Genomic DNA, 17,055 nt, shown 5'->3' with positions numbered 1-17,055 from the left:
GCTGTTTTTAATGTGTTTTAACAAGTTTTGTTTTAAATCATGCACATTTTGAACATCTGACACCTAGCTTGATCAGTATTTTCAAAAAAACAAAACAAAAACAAAACAACATAATTGCCAAAAAAGAGCATAAGATCAGAGAAAGCAGTCAATATGAAACCTCACACTTTAATTTGGTCTTATTCAGATACATCAAAACTATGTTTAAGTTTCAGACAGGTGTTTAGTTTCACAGAGAAAAAAAAGAAAAATGTTTCCAGAAGGAATGAAAGAATTGTTGTCCCCCCAAATTTTGAAGGTCTCTTTCTACAGCACGTCAATCATTAACCTTTATAAGTGTTTGCTTTTGATATAAAAATAAACTTCACGTGTGGAGGTACATTTTATCCATGGTCCAGACCAAACAGCTGACCTCTTGACTTGTGGGCTGGGTGAGAATTTAGAATTGTTTGGATTGGTCAGGTTAAACTTGCTTTAAAAGGAGACTGTGATAAGAGCTGGATCACATTGTTTTAGGGTGCAGCTGAGTCAAGATGAAGGCCACCGCTGTCCTTGCACTGTTGCTGACCCTGTTTCAGCTGGGATACAACAGTAGGAGATGTTTTCTCATCACTGCAAACTTTTATGTCAGGTTTATGTGTAACTGTGTATTACACCTAGTTTGAGTATAAGTGCTTGATTTTATCTGTTTACAGACAGCCTGGACTCATGTGAGGGTCGCTGTGGCTATGGAACAGACAGCGATTTCTCATGTCAGTGTAATCCATCCTGTGAACGCTACGGAGACTGTTGCTCTGACTACGCTGAGATCTGTAAAGGTGAGGGACAAAAGACAGACTTCTCTAATTCAAATAACTACTTTAAGGTTGTAGAAACTCTTCATATTATTTTAAACATGAATGTTTGTTCTGTTGTCTTCTAGGTGACTCCACATCTTGTAAAGGCAGATGTGATGAGAAATATGACCCTGACAACGAGTGCCACTGCAACTCCAAGTGCTCTGACTACAACAACTGCTGCAGGGACTACGCAGACCTCTGTGATAGTAAGTCCAGACTATTTTCACGCAAAGCTTTCTCTGTATTGCAAGCAGCATAGTTTATCACTGTTTGTGCCATACCTCCTAAACAGCCTCTTCACTCATGTCACACCTGCTAACTTTCACATGGTAGGTGGAGGCTTTGTCTGACTCCTGTGTAAGCTGCATTAGACGGCTCTAAATAAGATTCATTTCTAAAAAAATTATCCCTGAATGAGATTTCTTGATGTGACGCGAGTGACTGAAATTGAAAAAGGTATATTTAATATTTCAAGCAAAAGTTAACCAAGACTAAGATCTTATTAAACATTAGCTTAGTATCTGTCACAAGATCTTGACCTCCAGTTTCAAAACCCCTTGAGTAATTTATAAAACTGATTTTAAACTAATTCTAACATCTTAAAATGCAACAGCTATGACAGTAAAACGGTGCTTATATGTTTATGCATGAGTGCTTATGATTTGATTCAATGTCTCAAACATTTCAGTGAATCTTTCTTGTAATAAGGGTGCATTTTTCAGCAACACTTAATGTTTTCAAGTCATTAGTGGTGTAACTGCTTTTACTTCAGTTAAGGATCTGAATACTGCTTTCTCTGCGGCTGACTCCTGTGGCCAGCTTCTTTGCCAAATTTTCATTTAATGAGTGACCAGCAGGTGGCACTATTGTGCTTTATACTACGCTTAAAGTTGTTTATGTTGAAGATGGCATGTAAAGTTTCTCAAAACTGCACCACAAACATTGAAACCATATGCACCATATAAATGCATTATCAAAAGCTTTAAGTGACGTTATCAAGACATATTTTGTGTGTGTGTGTGTGTGTGTGTGTGTGTGTGTGTGTGTGTGTGTGTGTGTGTGTGTGTGTGTGTGTGTGTGTGTGTGTGTGTGTGTGTTCTACAGGTGATGGAGGCGGTATGATCACTGATGCTGAGATCAAGTCGGTTTCTGAGGCCCTCTACGCTCTGGACTCAAACAAAGCATCAGCCTCTCAGTTGATCATTGACCCTCAGGCTCTGGTGCACGATTCTCAGACCGGCTCCCAGTCAGACCTCTCTTCCAGGCCGTGAGGAGGAAACACATTCACCATCGAAGCTTGCTCGCATATATTTGCTTCTATCCTCATCTGTCTTGGTGCATTTATTGTTTCAGTCTTAATGGTTGATTCTTGTGTTTCCAGGTTGTTCAAGTACCTGGATGAGAAGGAGTTGTTTTCCAGACCCACCTATGCTGCTCTGCTGGCTGTGCTGGACAACTACAACAGGATGACAGGACAGACTGAGGACTTCAGTCCACAGCAGCTGGCTGAACAGGACACCTTCCTGAGGGAGACCATGTCTAACACTGAGCTGGGCAGAGAGCTGTTTGCCTTCCTTTACACCAAGGGTAACTGGGTCAATGTCTGACAGTGAAAACTGACTTGTTCACAGACTCTACTTACTACGTTCTGTTAATGTCAGTGCTTTGAGACAACAGAAGTGAAGTCTAGTGCTCTAAGTCTCAAGTATTTAGTTCACATGTTGAATTATATGTCACATTAAGTAGATGTCATGTTTCTGTGTGCCTGGTGTGGATCACTAAGAAATTGAAAAATGTCACTTTCTGGGATGAGATCAGAAAATGACCCAGCACCTTACTCAAATAAAAAACAAAAACAACAACAACAAAAAAAACAGATTGAGTTTTCAGCCTCAACAACAAGTATCAAGCCCTCGTCGGTACATAGTGGTGTTTGTTTTGACAGTATTGCTTCAAAAGTATTCCCTCCAAAACAAATTTAGAGTGAAAATAGGGATATGGCAGGGTGTGTCAGAGTGTGGATGCTTGAAGTTGACAGGAAGTTAATTTTTAAAATGGACATTTCAAGGCTTTAAGTTGTAGCTCAAAAACTGGTCAGCCAAGACCTTTAGTCCCGTTCATTGATGAAGTTTTGCAAACCCCACACCGAAAAACTTTTTTCCAACTACGCAATCTAGTGCCTTTTCCCCTGTGATTCCTGAGTAAACCCATGGATATTTATCTCCAAGTGATTAAAGATTCTTGTGGTTGTTCCAAATGAACAGAAAGTGTATCATGTAGAAAAGATTGCACAATGTTTATCGTAAACCTCTGCTGTGGGTTTCAAACATTCCTGATTCTCCCCTACACAAAGTTGTATTCGTTAATGAGTTCTGATTGTTCCGCCATAAAATCTCCTCACAAGTTTAAACTGTTTCTTTTGGCATTTACAGGGGTCTATGCCTCAGAAGGAGACTTCATCCAGGACCTGAAGATGATGTGGTTCGGTTTGTACTCTCGAAACAACCAAAAGATGGACTCTAGTGGATTTGAGCACATATTTGCAGGTACACAAAGAGCAGTTTTTTTTTCTTTTTCTTTCTTTCTTATTTTTTTTTTAATATCATGGATGTTTTAAGAATATTCTAAAAATGTCATGGTTAAAAAAAAAAAAACTTTAATAGGTGAGGTCAAGGGAGGAAAGGTGTCTGGTTTCCACAACTGGCTTCAGTTTTATCTCCTGGAGAAAAGCGGAAAGCTGAACTACTACAGCCACAGCTTCAATGGACCCGTACGCATCTGCAGAACATACCTCAATATGTTTATTTCTGCTGTTGCATGACACTTTTAATTTTTACATTTCTTTTTTTCATCTGTTCTCAGTGGACAACTTACCCTGATGTTCTGGGGATGCAGTTCAAGTGGGATGGCTATTATAAGCAGGTGGGCTCTGCAGTGATTGGCTGCAGCCCTGAGTTTGACTTTGCCCTGTACAGCCTCTGCTACATCACTCGCCCAGGGAAACAGTGAGTGCATTTGCACACCCTGTGATATTATTTCATTCTTTTTTTAAGGAATTTGTTATGATGTCATTAATCATCTGCAGGTGTCGTCTGAGTCTGGGCGGTAAAGAGCTCATAATCCAAACTTACACCTGGGATAACTCTTCTTACGGTAATGGGAAGAAGTTCATCGGCTCTGCCTTTCCTGCAACCCCAAGAAACTGAATCTGCTGTCTGCAAACAATCAAACACACAAATAGGAGTCAGCTTATGTTTCATTCAAAGCATAAATGCTTTGGAAATGGATGTTCCTTGAGCAAGTGAAAATAAAAATTGAGGAATATTCAAGTTTTGCATACTTTTTTTTATTAACATAATCTCAACAACAAGAACAAATGTTCTCACTTTACCTCTTTTCAGATGCTGATAACTCTAACTCAAACAGTCGCATAAATAAAACAGTTGAGCACGCAGTGGATTATCTGCAATTTAACCTTTTGCACAACAAGGGTTTGTGCTGCTCTCCCATGGGCACGATCAAACTGTGCCTAATGGGGCAAAAAATGGGCGTTTACACACCCGTAGAGGGCACAATACTGACACCAGCCCGTCAGTAGTAAGAGCATGTGTGCATGTGACACAATTACTTATTGTCTTTAAAGAGAGCACAACGAAACAAAAAAACAAAACAAAAAAAAACAAACGAATGCAGCCTTTTGCAGTATGAACTATAGAGACAAAAAGACATTAACAGATCCTGTTCTGCTTGACCTGCTTCAAACAGTACCCATCAGCTAAACCTGTTCTTATCAGCTGTCCATAAAGCTGCATGTGTAACTCCCCAGTGTTGGGGTTAAATGCGTGTGTGTGTGTGTGTGTGTGTGAGGCTGAATGGGTGCATCTTTGTGTGTGTGTATGCGTGTGTGTGTGTCCAGCTGGGATGGGGGTTGATTTTACTCTTTCACTCATCTAGGGTGACTAACAGGATAAATTTGGGTCTGCCGACTGAACAGGGGGACACACTTGCAGGCCTGTTTGAAGAAAGTATCACAGGAGATGGATCTGCCACTGATCCCATTGTCCACCAGTCTGCGTCCATTCATGCAAAAATAAGCGCACAAGACTCAGCCCGGACGCAGGAAAAATGCAGCCTTCAGGGATTCATCTGATCTGGGCCTCACATGCAGCAACACAACAATAAAGTTAGCCCAGGAAAAAAACTGAAGAGTTCACTTTTTTGTCCCACCATATCACATTTTCTAAGCGGGTGACTCCAGAAATTAGAATAGTAAATCTTCTCTCTTTTCACACTGGCCTTTTTTAAATGCCCCAGTGGAATCAAATTAAATCACAGTGGGGCAAATAAAGGGAAAAAAAAATTCAATTGTGTCTTTTGTTGCTCACACAACTTCATAATCGAATTATAGCTGGCCACCCGCCAGCGTGTCCTTGCATCTCCCCCCAATGGGCTCCTCCTGGCAGATCTCGTGAGCCACCTGACTTTTGTTTTGTAATTATATTATCCCGCTCTCTCTTTAGCGTGTTGTGGCTAATGGCTACGCGGGCTAGCCCAGCTGCACATGCAGAAACAAAGCTGCTTATGGGCCCAGACAATGGACCCGTGGAAAAGGGACGCCTGAAGGCGGTCAGCCAATGAGCACTCACAACAGGGGGCCGACAGGGGGTTTAGGGAAGGGTTAAAGTAGGTTTAGGGGTTGGGGAAAAGGGAGGGTGTTTTTTTATTTATTTTATGCAGTAGTAGGATCCATCAGTGAGATGGTTTGAAGAAGGACACATGGTCAACATCACCCCTGTCTCCTTAGGGTCAGTGCTGGGTTGGAGGGGGTTCAAGTTTGGCTTAGATGCTGGTTATTTCTAAAGCTGATGGAAGAGCGTGAAATGCAGAGCAACATTTATTCTCTGGAGTTTTGAGAAACCTTGCTTAACAATTTGACTGACCAATTGTCAACCAGTAGTTTCAATTCTGATGTTTCCCAGACAAACACAGTGAGAGATTTCTTCTTTGGTGGTTAATATGTTTTTTTTTCTGCAGTATTTCTAAGTTTGCAGATAACATTAGGAAAATAAGGGTTCACATGTGATCTGTCCAGCTCCACAAAAAGAGACATCTCTCTCTCTCACACACACACACACATACAGACACACTGACTTGCACATACACTTCATGCTGTGGAGTTGGCATCTCTCAGAGGACTCCCATGATGACAGATGGACAAAAACCCACTTTCTCCAACTGTCACACTCTAAAACTCTTGGGATACACAGGAAGGTTATGTTTGTGTGAACTGGAGTGAAGTTTATCTGTCCTTCCTATTTCCATTATATCCAACTAAATTCCCATCTCTCAAACATATCTAGAGGAGGCGAACAGAGCCCTCTGAGCCATATGAACATGCTGAGTGAGTTAAGCAGCCAGTGGAGGATAGATGAGCATCTGAGCCACACACCATTAAAACAAGAGGTATGTTCAAGGGCCATCTGCAGCAGGACTTCATCGTGTTCATCACTGAGGCCCAGGGACAGCGTGACATACTTAGTGTGAGACATAAACAACACTTGTGGAACTTAAAGACTGGGTGTCATCTAAAAAGTTAGTCAAACTGAAAATAAAGATAATTACAAGAATAGAAACGACAAGCTTTGGCAGTTTTAATGCAACTAAATTTCTCCCTCAGTTGTATGATGTTGTGTCTGTACGCAAAGGGGACTTTAAGCCTCAGATATCATATTCCCCTGCTAGTTTCGCTCTGGGGATGATCCGACTTGGCTATTCCCATTTCAGGCTGCAGGTGTGGAATACGAAAAGCAGAAACCCAGGGGGAGGTGAAGTGGGGAAGGTGGTTCGCCTGGGAATGAACAGGCACTGAGGAAATCACAGTTTGGGTTAGCAGATTACCTTCTCAGTGACCTCCTGACTCTAGATATGAGCATGTGGTGCTCTAATGGAAATTGTTTGCGCTGTTGTATCTCTCCAACGAACCAGTTTTGTTCACAATTTTATTTCAATTCTTAAAGAAAAAAAAACGTTTGTACTGAAACCTAAAGCACTGATCTGAGAAAATTAATTTCCCACTTCTACTTAAGCTGCAGTCAGCCTTAAGGAGCATTGCTGTATCTAAAATTGATTAAACCAGGTGGGTACATTTTCTTCCCCCACTGTTACAGTGCATAAAAATATTACTACCAAGAGTGGGATCAGAGAAAAAATTCCTTATGCATGGACCAACATTATTCAGAGTAGTGAGACCTTTTAATGAGACCCACAGACACTTCTGACTCAGTCCCTGCTCCTCCCATGTGATCAGACTCCCCCCGTCTGGTCAGAGCTGCCTCCAGGGTGATGTGAACTTGATCAGCAGCGCGTGGAAGGATGGAGGACTGGAGGAGAGGATGGAGCTAACACCTGCTCATATGCAACTTCAAGCTGTCACATACAGTTAAGCTCAGCCGGCTGAGCGCGTCTCTTCCTCCGCTCAATGAGAACGTGCTGTGGATTTGGCGGCCGCCCTCGCGACGTAACAAAGGCCGGGGCCTCTCCTGTTTGTCTTCAGCGTTTCACTGAGCTTATGCACATCCCTGTGACCCCCTACACACGCACACGCACACAGGCGAGCTGCAGGGGCTCGAGCCACGGGCTGGCCACGCGCGAGCTTAAGCGCGTCGACAGAAGCTAGATGGGAGGAGCTTTAACGTGGAGGTTAAAACCCAGAGCCCCCGCATAGTGACCCATGCTGAGACTCATTGGGACGAGTCTGAGTAGGGACAAGGCACGCAACTCTTTCTGGGTTTGACAGAAGACAGGCACCAACAACAAGATCCCAAAACTACTTATTGGCAAACTTTCCGAGAGGCTCGTGAGACCCATCAGCTCAGGTAGGTGTTATGAAGTCACTTATTTTGCAAATAAATGTTTGTATATTTTAATTTTCTGTGTGTTAACTCCTGCTGAACAGGGCCACAGCTCACTATCTATATTTGAATTTAATTAAGACGAGTCGCTTGTTTTTATCTAACAAAAATCTGTCTGAGATCATTTCTCCTGGTAAATAATTTGAGTTTCTACATTTGAAAATGTCGGAATTCAATTCCCTCTGAGTCGTCTGTCACTGATCTGGGGCCGTCGATCTTTCATTTAATCCCATGGTCGTCGCTTCATCCACGGTGCAAATCCTGCGATGGCCCAGATTGAAGTGCTGCGGGGCTTTACTGGTTCAAAAGATGACCGGGATTACCCTGAGAGATGCGAGAGAGGAGGGCAGAAGAAATACAAAAACATAATGAATTTTTTTTCTGCAGTCAGATTTTTATCACTTACTTACAAAGTCATCGCCAGTGTTGTCCTTCTTCCTCTCCAGTTTCTGATTGTGACAGCAACACCTGACAGTCAGGAGCTGTCCGGTGCTGAAGCCTGACAGCTTGCTTCCAAAGCTGCTGGCAATCTTGTGTAAAGGAAGTTTGGTTAAATGATAAAAGCTTTGAAAATTTAAACCAGGATGTATTATTATTATTAAAATTATTGTTATTGTGATTATTATTGTTATTAATATTACACTGCTGATATTGTCCTTAATGTGTTTATTGTAGTTGTTGTGGGTTATGGTAAATTCTTCTACATAATGTATAAAACACATTATATTCCATGACAGACTTTTTTCTTCTTCTTTTTTTTAGGAGATTGTAATATACAAACTAACTCAAATAATACTATTTATTACTTCAAGTGAAGAATTATAAAGTAGAAATATCATAGAAATGTACAGGTGCCCCATAACTGGTAGCCTGTGAATGGCACAATACATTTTTTTCAATTTGTGATAGAAAGATGATCATGCTGATGTCTAAGATGAGAGATCATAAGTCTGTTTTAGGAGAGTTAAGAAGAAGAAAAGTTTTAAAACACTCATTTAGGAAAAAGTAAAATCAAACAATTAAAAAAAAAGTGTTATCAAGTCTGAGCAGTAACAGAATTTAAAGGGATTTTCTGTTGAAGGGACAAGCATAGCTCGTGATGGAGTGTACATATCTTTAATAAAGATGTTTTCTGTCTCTACAGTACCATGATGATTAAACCGTACGCCAGACAAGGTGAGGGAGAGGAGGTGGTCAGCCCTCTGCAGTGGATAGATGGCGACATAAGCTCACCTGACAGAGAGGCATCAGGCTCATCTCAACACTTAAGAGCTGTTGGAGTTCACCAACAGGACGGAGAGATGGGGAGTGAGGATGCTGAGGAAGACGAGGAAGAAGAAGAGGAGGAAGGCCAGGAGGAGGAAAATGAGTCCAAACGACGAGGGCCCAAAAAAAAGCGCATGACCAAGGCCCGGCAGGAGCGGTTCCGTGCGCGGCGGGTGAAGGCCAATGCCAGGGAGCGTTCACGGATGCACGGTCTGAATGATGCACTGGAGAACCTGCGCACTATCATGCCCTGTCATTCCAAAACTCAGAAACTATCCAAGATTGAGACCTTACGGCTGGCTCGGAACTATATCTGCGCTTTGTCTGAGGCCCTGGAAGGGGGTCTGTCCACAGAGAGCAGGGCCTTCATGGAGACACTGTGTAAGGGCCTCTCACAGCCCACTACCAACCTGGTGGCTAGCTGCCTGCAGCTGGGACCAGCTCCTGGGGCTGGAATGAGATCTGAGGACAGGCACAGGGTTCGTGTTGCGCCCACCCCTCTGAGTGGCATGGTAAGCTACTCCTCCCCAGGCCTGCCAAGTCCACCGTACGGCACTTTTGACTCTGCTCACCTGCTCCACCTGAGGGCCATGAAAGGAGGAGTGTATGAGAACCACTCCCCAACCGAGTACAATACAGGTGGTGTTGGGACCCCTCCATATGACGGACCTCCTACACCTCCTCTGAGCATCAGCAGCAACCTGGTGCCCAAACAGGAGCCATCGCCTCACTACCCACCCACACAGCACTACTCCCCCTCTCCTGTGGAGCAGGGCCTGTATCAGACTCAGGCTGGGTACGATGTACACTTAGAGGGGGCATATGACTCCTACCATGCAGCACACATGCCCCCCCGACAGATCACATCTGTTTACAGAGACTAATATTACACTTGCAAACACTTGTTTAACATGAAAAAAAAACGAATAAAAATATAACGTGGACACGTTTTCTTATAAAACTAAAACCAAAAACTTTTAAGACCTCAAGGATCCTGATGGAACCACTTTGATCAGAAGTCCTGATACTGTTTTACAAGCACTTCAAATTTAGCTTTGCCACCATCATATATACTGAAATGTAATTTCCCCTTGGGGATCAATAAAGGATATCTGATCTGATCTGATATTTCACACAAGTTCAGTGTTTCTATTTATTCTCTAATTTAATGCTGTATATATGATGTGCAGGTATATGTCCCCTTCTGTATATATTTATGTTTTTCTTTTTTTTTGCTACTTAGACTAGTAACTTATCTCTTATGTTTAATACGTCTGTTTTCTCTCTTCTTTGTTGCAGCATATATTCTTATTCAGGTAGAGAATCAAGGTATTTTGATTTTAAAAAGAGGGGTTGAAATCAATGTGAAGAAAAATCAGTATTACTCTCAGGTGAAAATTAATATTTTATTTCAAACATTTTACTGGAAACCTTGTGTATGTTTTTCCTTTTTTTGCCCTTTTTCACTGTATTTTTTTGTTCCTTTTGGAAAATGTGATTTATTAAAAGCCACAAAAATTTCAGCCGTTTCTTTGAGTCTGTGTTTAACAGCACTTCAGCATCACTGTCAAAAATGAAGGATCCTGATTTGTCTTTGTTTCTCATTTTTTCCCTCCACATTGCGATGGTTTAGCTGCTCTAATCCTGTGGTTTAATGAAAGGCTGGTTGTGCGAGGCAGGATTGTGAGATAAAGATTTATGGTTACACGGATGCAGACAGTCGCCTTCATCAACACTGTGACGGCATAATCCCTTTCCTGACTTGTATGCATACTTTAATTTTACACTTGAAAAATGTAAAGTACATATCTGTGTGTCTATAGCTTTTAACATTCAGCGTATGAAGATTCAAATGACTGATCTTTACAGAGACAGATGATAGAGATGACACAGGTAAACATCAGATGACAAAGAAATAAAAACAGTTATTTCAAAAAGAGAGACTGCCTAGTGCTCTTGGAAACATCCTCCAACAAAAAAAAGATCCGATGTAAAGGCAGCCACTTCTCCTCATTCATGGTCAGGCTGGTCAGTGTGGGGCCACCCACTGAGAGGTCAGCCAGAGGAGGTCAAAAGGTCACGCAGAGTCACAGCTCTCTGGTGGGAATGGCCCAAAAGCATCATGGTCACCAATACCATTATCTTTCCGCTGGTCACTCGGTCAGTTTCACGTTGAAATCATCTCTCTATGAAGGACAGTGAGTGTTTGGTAAGTATGATTTTAGAGGTTGTATTATGGATAAAATGTTCTTAATCCTGGTAAACGACCAACATGCCACACTTGACCCACGCTGGGTGGAACATATCACTTTGTTTTTAACGCAAGGATTAGAATAAGCCTGTGTGTGTCTGTGTGTGTTTGGAGGACATCTGCACTTCTAACCAGAAAAAACAGTGTTGAACTTTGAAAGGCAGCATGAGCAATAGAGACAGTGCCTCTCTCATCACCCAGAGAGCAAAAACTCTTCTTTCACTGGACATGTGACTAAATGTATGGGATATTCTCTAATCCTGATGATCGATGATAGACAGGTGATAGACCAACGTCTTAGAGGGACAAAAGATTTCCTAATTGAAAAGGACGCTTTTTCACCCAAGACAAACGAAGGGCTGCACTGGCCCTTACCCTCTCTGACCTTTGACCCTGTGACTATGACTTTGTATCCAGATGAGCTCTCATGGTTATTGTATCACTAGTGTCTGGCCAGAGCACATCTGTAAATGGGGTTTTTGATTTATTCAGGCCGCACTCATGCTCACATTTTAGAAATTTCACATAGTGTAGTTAAAAGTAAAGAAAAAAAAAAGGATTCCCAGTGATGGCTGTGTCATCTTGCCCTGAAAAAGGAGTGATGAAAATGTTAAATTTGTTGTCCAACACAAAATAGCCTGTCCTATATCTCACTTCCTTGCAACTGTGCAAACAAGTGAGAAATTTGTGTCAGGAGATGAGACTCAGCACACAATGTGTACAGAACATTGTGAATATAGTTTCCAGAAACAAACACATTTTTTTAAAAAAAAAAAGCTCCTGTAAAAAACCTTTACTGTTTGCTGTAAGCAAGACTTATAAGCTGGGACACATCTCTTTTCTATTTTCTTTTCTTTTTTCTTTCAGTTGTTGTTTGTTTAAATCACATCCTATATTCTTTTTAATTTAGTTAGATCACTCATGGGGGCTATTTGCAGTGGAAAATGTCAACAAAGGCTGCCTCTGCTACGATACAGCCAGTTACAGACCATCAAAACACTCTATAGTAATCATTTGAATAGGCTTGTTTAGTTTCGATCTTTGTTTTTTTTAACCAGCAAATAACTCTGCTCAGGACCTGTAGGAGAAAAGGTGTTGTGCCTTAGATGAGTGTGAAAACAAACAGGCTCTAGGAAGCAAAGCAGATCTCTACACAGTTCCTAAATAAAGCTTACACTGAACAATTGAGGTTATTTCAAAAATAAATAGAAAATATATAAATAACAGAGTGAAGCAGACCCTGAGTTGAAAGCCTGGCTTCTTTGCCAGTTTACTAGCTGTTTTTTCAAGAAAGGCACAGACGTGATCCTCTGTGGCTAATGCACTTACAGCTGACAAGGACCTCATACAACCTCACTTCAGAGCCACTGATCTACCCCTTTAGATCTGGTCTAAGAGTTCCTTTAAAATAAATTCATTATAATTCCTTCAGCTTCAACAAAGCTTTGACATAGTTACCAGAACGTTGTTCAAAATGCCGTTACAAACCATTTACTGAGAAATGTTTTTCCTGAAGTGTTTATTTCACCTGCAAGTCAGCTATACTAAACAGAAAGAAAGGAATGGATTTAGGAGGTTTATGTCTCTTCATAGACGGGCTTTATGTGTCTACAGCAGAGTGCACGTCGTGTGTCTGTGCGTGGCTGTGTTATTGGGGATAAAACAGTATTAAGCAGCTGATCAGAGCTCAGTGTCTGAATGGTTGCATTAACTCACTAATCCTGAGGAGAGAGGGGCAGTCAGGGCAGCAGCTTCTCATTTCCTCTGTAATACAACAGCGGGCAGCTATTGTGCACTCCATGACAAAGCAACTGATGGTGAAAAAAAAAGATCAGGCACAGAAAAGAAGATTTTTTTTATAACTCAGGAAAAGTTCAACTAGATGTACATAAAGTACTATGTGAGGAGAACTTTGGTTGGAATGTAATTCTTCTTGGCTTAAGTCCATAATCGACGATGGTGGAATGGAGAGAAGAACTGCAGTGCCATCCAGTGGTGAAGGTTTTTGTCTTGACATGAAATAATAAGGTTGATGAAGGAAAAAACATTTGTCCACTAGGTGTCACTATTAGAGAGTTTACTGATCTGATCAAGGCCCCCTGAAAATAACGTAGCTTGGAGGAATAAAAAAGCATGAATGTTCATTTCTTTCATTTTGGGTTGATAACTGATTGAAATTCAACTGTTTCACAAACATGATACACTTACGGTCTATAGGGGCTGTATTTGACTGAGATTTTTCACAAGGATATGAGATACCAGTCAGTGAGATAACATCTGTAAACACAGCAGAGTGAGAGGAGTGGGAATAGTATTAACCTATTTACATGTAAACTGGCTGGTGGAGTGTTTGGATCAGAATAATCAGGCTAATGAAGGTACCTGGGGACTTGGTTCAGTCAGAAATCTGCTGGATGTCCTCTCAATCCAGCCACCGATCCTATCACACTGTGAAATGATTTACTGCAGGAGGACATGAGAAAGGATTAATCAAGGAAATCTCACTGATTTAATCTTCAAAGGCTCCACTGAAGAGCTGGGTCTGATACAGAGGAGGGATGTGGACTGTGCTTTTATCCTTGAGGTGGAAAAAACAAAGGCCCAAATCAAACCATGTTCAAAGGACTGAAACAAATTTTTAGCATTTTTTACTTCCACCTTTATTCTATAGATGGTGATGCTAATTTATTAGTACAGGGTATAAATTAAGGTTTACTGAACCACTCATATTATTCCGTCACAAAAAGAGAGAGGTTAGTTTAACTTGTTAATTCTTTATTAACACAAAACACAAGGCTGATCAAAAGTGTAACATGCAAGCAGCAATTAAATTTTGTACCCTAAAAGCTGGAGCGTATTTTTTGCACTTTATTATAAGTTTCATGTTGTTTTTATTGTTGTGTGTCAGATATACTAAATGTTTTTAAAAAATGATATTATTACACTCAGAAATTAAGACTGTTAAAGCTATATGCTAGCTAAAGAGAAATAACCAGTTAAACCTTTAATTTATGAATACCAGGCACATCTTTTTTTATTTGCAGTAAAATAATGGATATTCTGATTTGTTTATGGTTGTTACCCAGATTAACGGTAATAATGAACTATTAAGTATTATTTTGATTTTCAATTTGATTTAAAAATAAGAGAAATTTGAATTTTTGAACATAGATATTGCATTTTAGTTTAACTACATGATTTTTTTGATATTAAAATGCAAAGAATTACCACAGAGTGAAGATTCAGCTTAGACAGTAGAGCAGGCGCCCCATGTAGAAGCTGCAGCTCTTTATAAACTGATCAAAGCAGCGCTAATTCCTGATCTCCGCATGAGTTGGCGCCGCAGATTGTTTAATACATAAAAGTAGTCTTCATGATGTCCCTCATATCCATTATCATGCAAAATCCAGTTTATTGAGATCCTAGAACAAATTAAGTTATGACAAAACAACTACAGTCTGTATGTACAGTGTGAGCGGGTAGAGAGGTACGCGTTTCATACTTCATGTTTTTTGAACCAGGTTGCAAACATGTTCACTGTTGCTTAAAAAAGCAAGTCCCTCCCCCGACAACTTTTTCAGGGTTCTGTCATCACTGTCCTGATCATTTTGAAGTGTGTTGAAGGTATCAAATCTTAAACACTACATACAGTTTTTTTTTTTGTATTCAATCGTAACTTCTGGTCATCTTTGAACTGTTTCCACTTAAATCAGGTTTAAGAAATAATTCTGCATCTCCTGTGTTGTTTTAGATAACTTTTGGTTTTAATGAATGTCAGATCTTCTATCATCGGTGTCCAGCAGTTTTTCTGTTTTTGATCTTTCTCTTAAGGCAGACACTTCCTTTTTGGACTGTTCATTATCAAAGACAAAAGCCCGCCAAGCCAGTCAGTCCTCTCATGTGAAGGAAATATGTAAACAGTGATGAGCCGCATACAGATCAGAGAAAGAGAAGTTCACAACATCCTGCTCTGCACTGACAGATACAATGCTGGGAAGTCTTGTAAAAATTCTGCTGCAGAGAGAAAGAGACAAGTGACCCTGGTTGGGAAAGGGGGAAGGATAGTGTGTGTGTGTGTGTGTGTGTGTGTGTGTGTGTGTGTGCGTGTGTGTGTGTGTGTGTGTGTGTGTGTGTGTGTGTGTGTGTGTGTGTGTGTGTGTGTGTGTAACTGTATCCCCCTGGTGAAATGTGCTTACAGCTTCAGTTTGATGTCCTTCCCCACTGTCCCTTAACCTAACCTCCTACACGGCACGCTGCCAGACGTGTGTGTGTGTCCATAATGCAAATGAAATAATAGCGAAGGTGTCTGCCTTAAATCAAATGAGAAGAAGAGTTTACGTGCACATCTTCTCTTCAGAGGTGTCACCAAGATACCCTGCCAAGCCAGAGTGGACGCGGCCTTTTCTGTTTTTACTGCCTGTGTTAAACATTGTGTTATTCTAAACAGCTGATCTTATAAAACAAGCACTCCAATCACTGAGAGTCATTCAAGCGTTCACATAGCTCTATTAGACTGTGTTCACCCACATGTTTATTCACATTAATCTGTTGGTTACTTGTTATGTTCGAGGCAGAGCACAGCTGACTTGTTGTTCGCAGGCGTTTTAGCATTTCAGAATTAGCCTGACATTTACCCGACATTGCACCATGCGTCAGTCTCACCTCAGGCCTCCCCTCGATGTCCTCCACCTAATACCCTCCCACCTCTATGGAACAACACCTGTAAGCACATTCAGGATATCCGATCCAAATTAACACCTTAACTGGCAGCTGAGTGGATTCAAATTGAGAGCACACAGGAGTCAAACGGTGTCAGGTTTGTAAATTTTGTGCTACTGTCTTCATCTCATTGCCATGTTTTAATTCCATCATTGCAGCTGTGTAAGCACTTCACTGTGGGAGGTTTATTGGATAACAAACTGATAATGAGAGACTGGACAGGCAGTGGATCACAACTTCATTGACTGTCACCTAGCTTCCTGATGCTTGATGCTGTGAATTTTGGGGAATAACAAAAGAGCATGTGGCAAATAAACCAGCAGATATTCCTCCTCGGTGGTGGTTATGATGAAATACAGGGCTGAAAGTGAGCGTGTATTGAACTTTAGCCTAGTGATGTTCAGATATCTGTTTTCTAACTGGTTTGCAAAAGCATCTTCAAAGGATTATTGAATTGTGTTAGAGTGTGGTTACGGCCTTATTTGCACTGTCTTTGCATGTTATCAGCCCTATAAATTCTTGAAAGCCAAAAGATACTCAAAGGTTAGGTACCAGGGTAAGTGGGTAAAAGCATTAGAATGAATGAATAAGTTTTATAAATTGTATCATCATAGCATAATTTCTTTGGGATATGCTTGAAATTTTCTTATCCTGTTCTTGTCAAAGCCTGAAGTGGCTTATTTTGGATCTATGCCAGACAACAAACAAATGATGATGCAACCCAGCTTTTCTAAACTATAGACTGTACATTACATGGATGAAGTTTCTCTGACATTACCTGCTTTTTTCTGATACAGAGCTTTAAAGGCTGTATTGGAAGTGCTGAATCCAACCTTGCTTTATTCAAAGTGGCAGGTTTTTAGACATGCCAAACACAGAAGTTTAGTAACTTCAACTACAAACTAAAATAATAAAGAAAATCGCCCTGTAACAGCAGTAAACATGTTGTTTTGTTTTGTTTTGTTTTGTTTTGCAGAAAACAAATCAGCTTCCTGTCTTGGTGTGCTTGTGGTTTCTGGTCTCCCTGCAGCCTGCCTCAAGTGGACTCTTGATGAACTGCAGTTTTTGG

General features: G+C 40.9%; 2 protein-coding genes and 1 long non-coding RNA gene across 3 annotated transcripts in view; 2 read left to right on the top strand and 1 right to left on the bottom strand.

Moving 5' to 3' along the window:
- The first annotated feature begins 533 nt into the window (after positions 1-533).
- endou (endonuclease, polyU-specific) lies at positions 534-4,045 on the top strand. The gene is made up of 9 exons (XM_074678818.1): positions 534-591; positions 696-818; positions 923-1,045; positions 1,944-2,106; positions 2,221-2,426; positions 3,272-3,385; positions 3,503-3,609; positions 3,702-3,844; positions 3,925-4,045. Exons 1-9 carry the CDS (start codon positions 534-536, stop codon positions 4,043-4,045), a joined length of 1,158 nt encoding a protein of 385 aa, XP_074534919.1.
- Positions 4,046-7,581: 3,536 nt separating this feature from the next.
- LOC141797809 (neurogenic differentiation factor 4-like) lies at positions 7,582-10,213 on the top strand. The gene is made up of 2 exons (XM_074679497.1): positions 7,582-7,714; positions 8,895-10,213. Exon 2 carries the CDS (start codon positions 8,899-8,901, stop codon positions 9,898-9,900), a length of 1,002 nt encoding a protein of 333 aa, XP_074535598.1. The 5' UTR covers positions 7,582-7,714; positions 8,895-8,898; the 3' UTR covers positions 9,901-10,213.
- Positions 7,888-17,055, bottom strand: part of LOC141797820 (uncharacterized) — a 60,971-nt gene continuing 51,803 nt past the window's right edge. The window contains exon 3 of the long non-coding RNA XR_012599110.1: positions 7,888-8,074. This is a non-coding gene — a long non-coding RNA (uncharacterized LOC141797820). The remainder of the gene's footprint in view (positions 8,075-17,055) is intronic.

This window comes from Halichoeres trimaculatus, unplaced genomic scaffold, assembly GCF_033239565.1.
Source record: "Halichoeres trimaculatus isolate MK-OKI-2021-1 unplaced genomic scaffold, fHalTri1.1 fHalTri1_scaffold_1, whole genome shotgun sequence".
Classification (NCBI taxonomy): Eukaryota; Metazoa; Chordata; class Actinopteri; order Labriformes; family Labridae; genus Halichoeres; species Halichoeres trimaculatus.
This window is presented reverse-complemented; position numbering and strand designations above follow the sequence as displayed.

Bases quoted from the DNA above. Each gene is read 5' to 3' on its own strand.
- LOC141797809 (XM_074679497.1), top strand. From the start codon at position 8,899: ATGATGATTAAACCGTACGCCAGACAAGGTGAGGGAGAGGAGGTGGTC.
- endou (XM_074678818.1), top strand. From the start codon at position 534: ATGAAGGCCACCGCTGTCCTTGCACTGTTGCTGACCCTGTTTCAGCTG. The intron at 3,610-3,701 runs GTACGCATCTGC...ATCTGTTCTCAG, and splicing joins GCCACAGCTTCAATGGACCC to TGGACAACTTACCCTGATGT. The intron at 3,845-3,924 runs GTGAGTGCATTT...AATCATCTGCAG, and splicing joins ATCACTCGCCCAGGGAAACA to GTGTCGTCTGAGTCTGGGCG.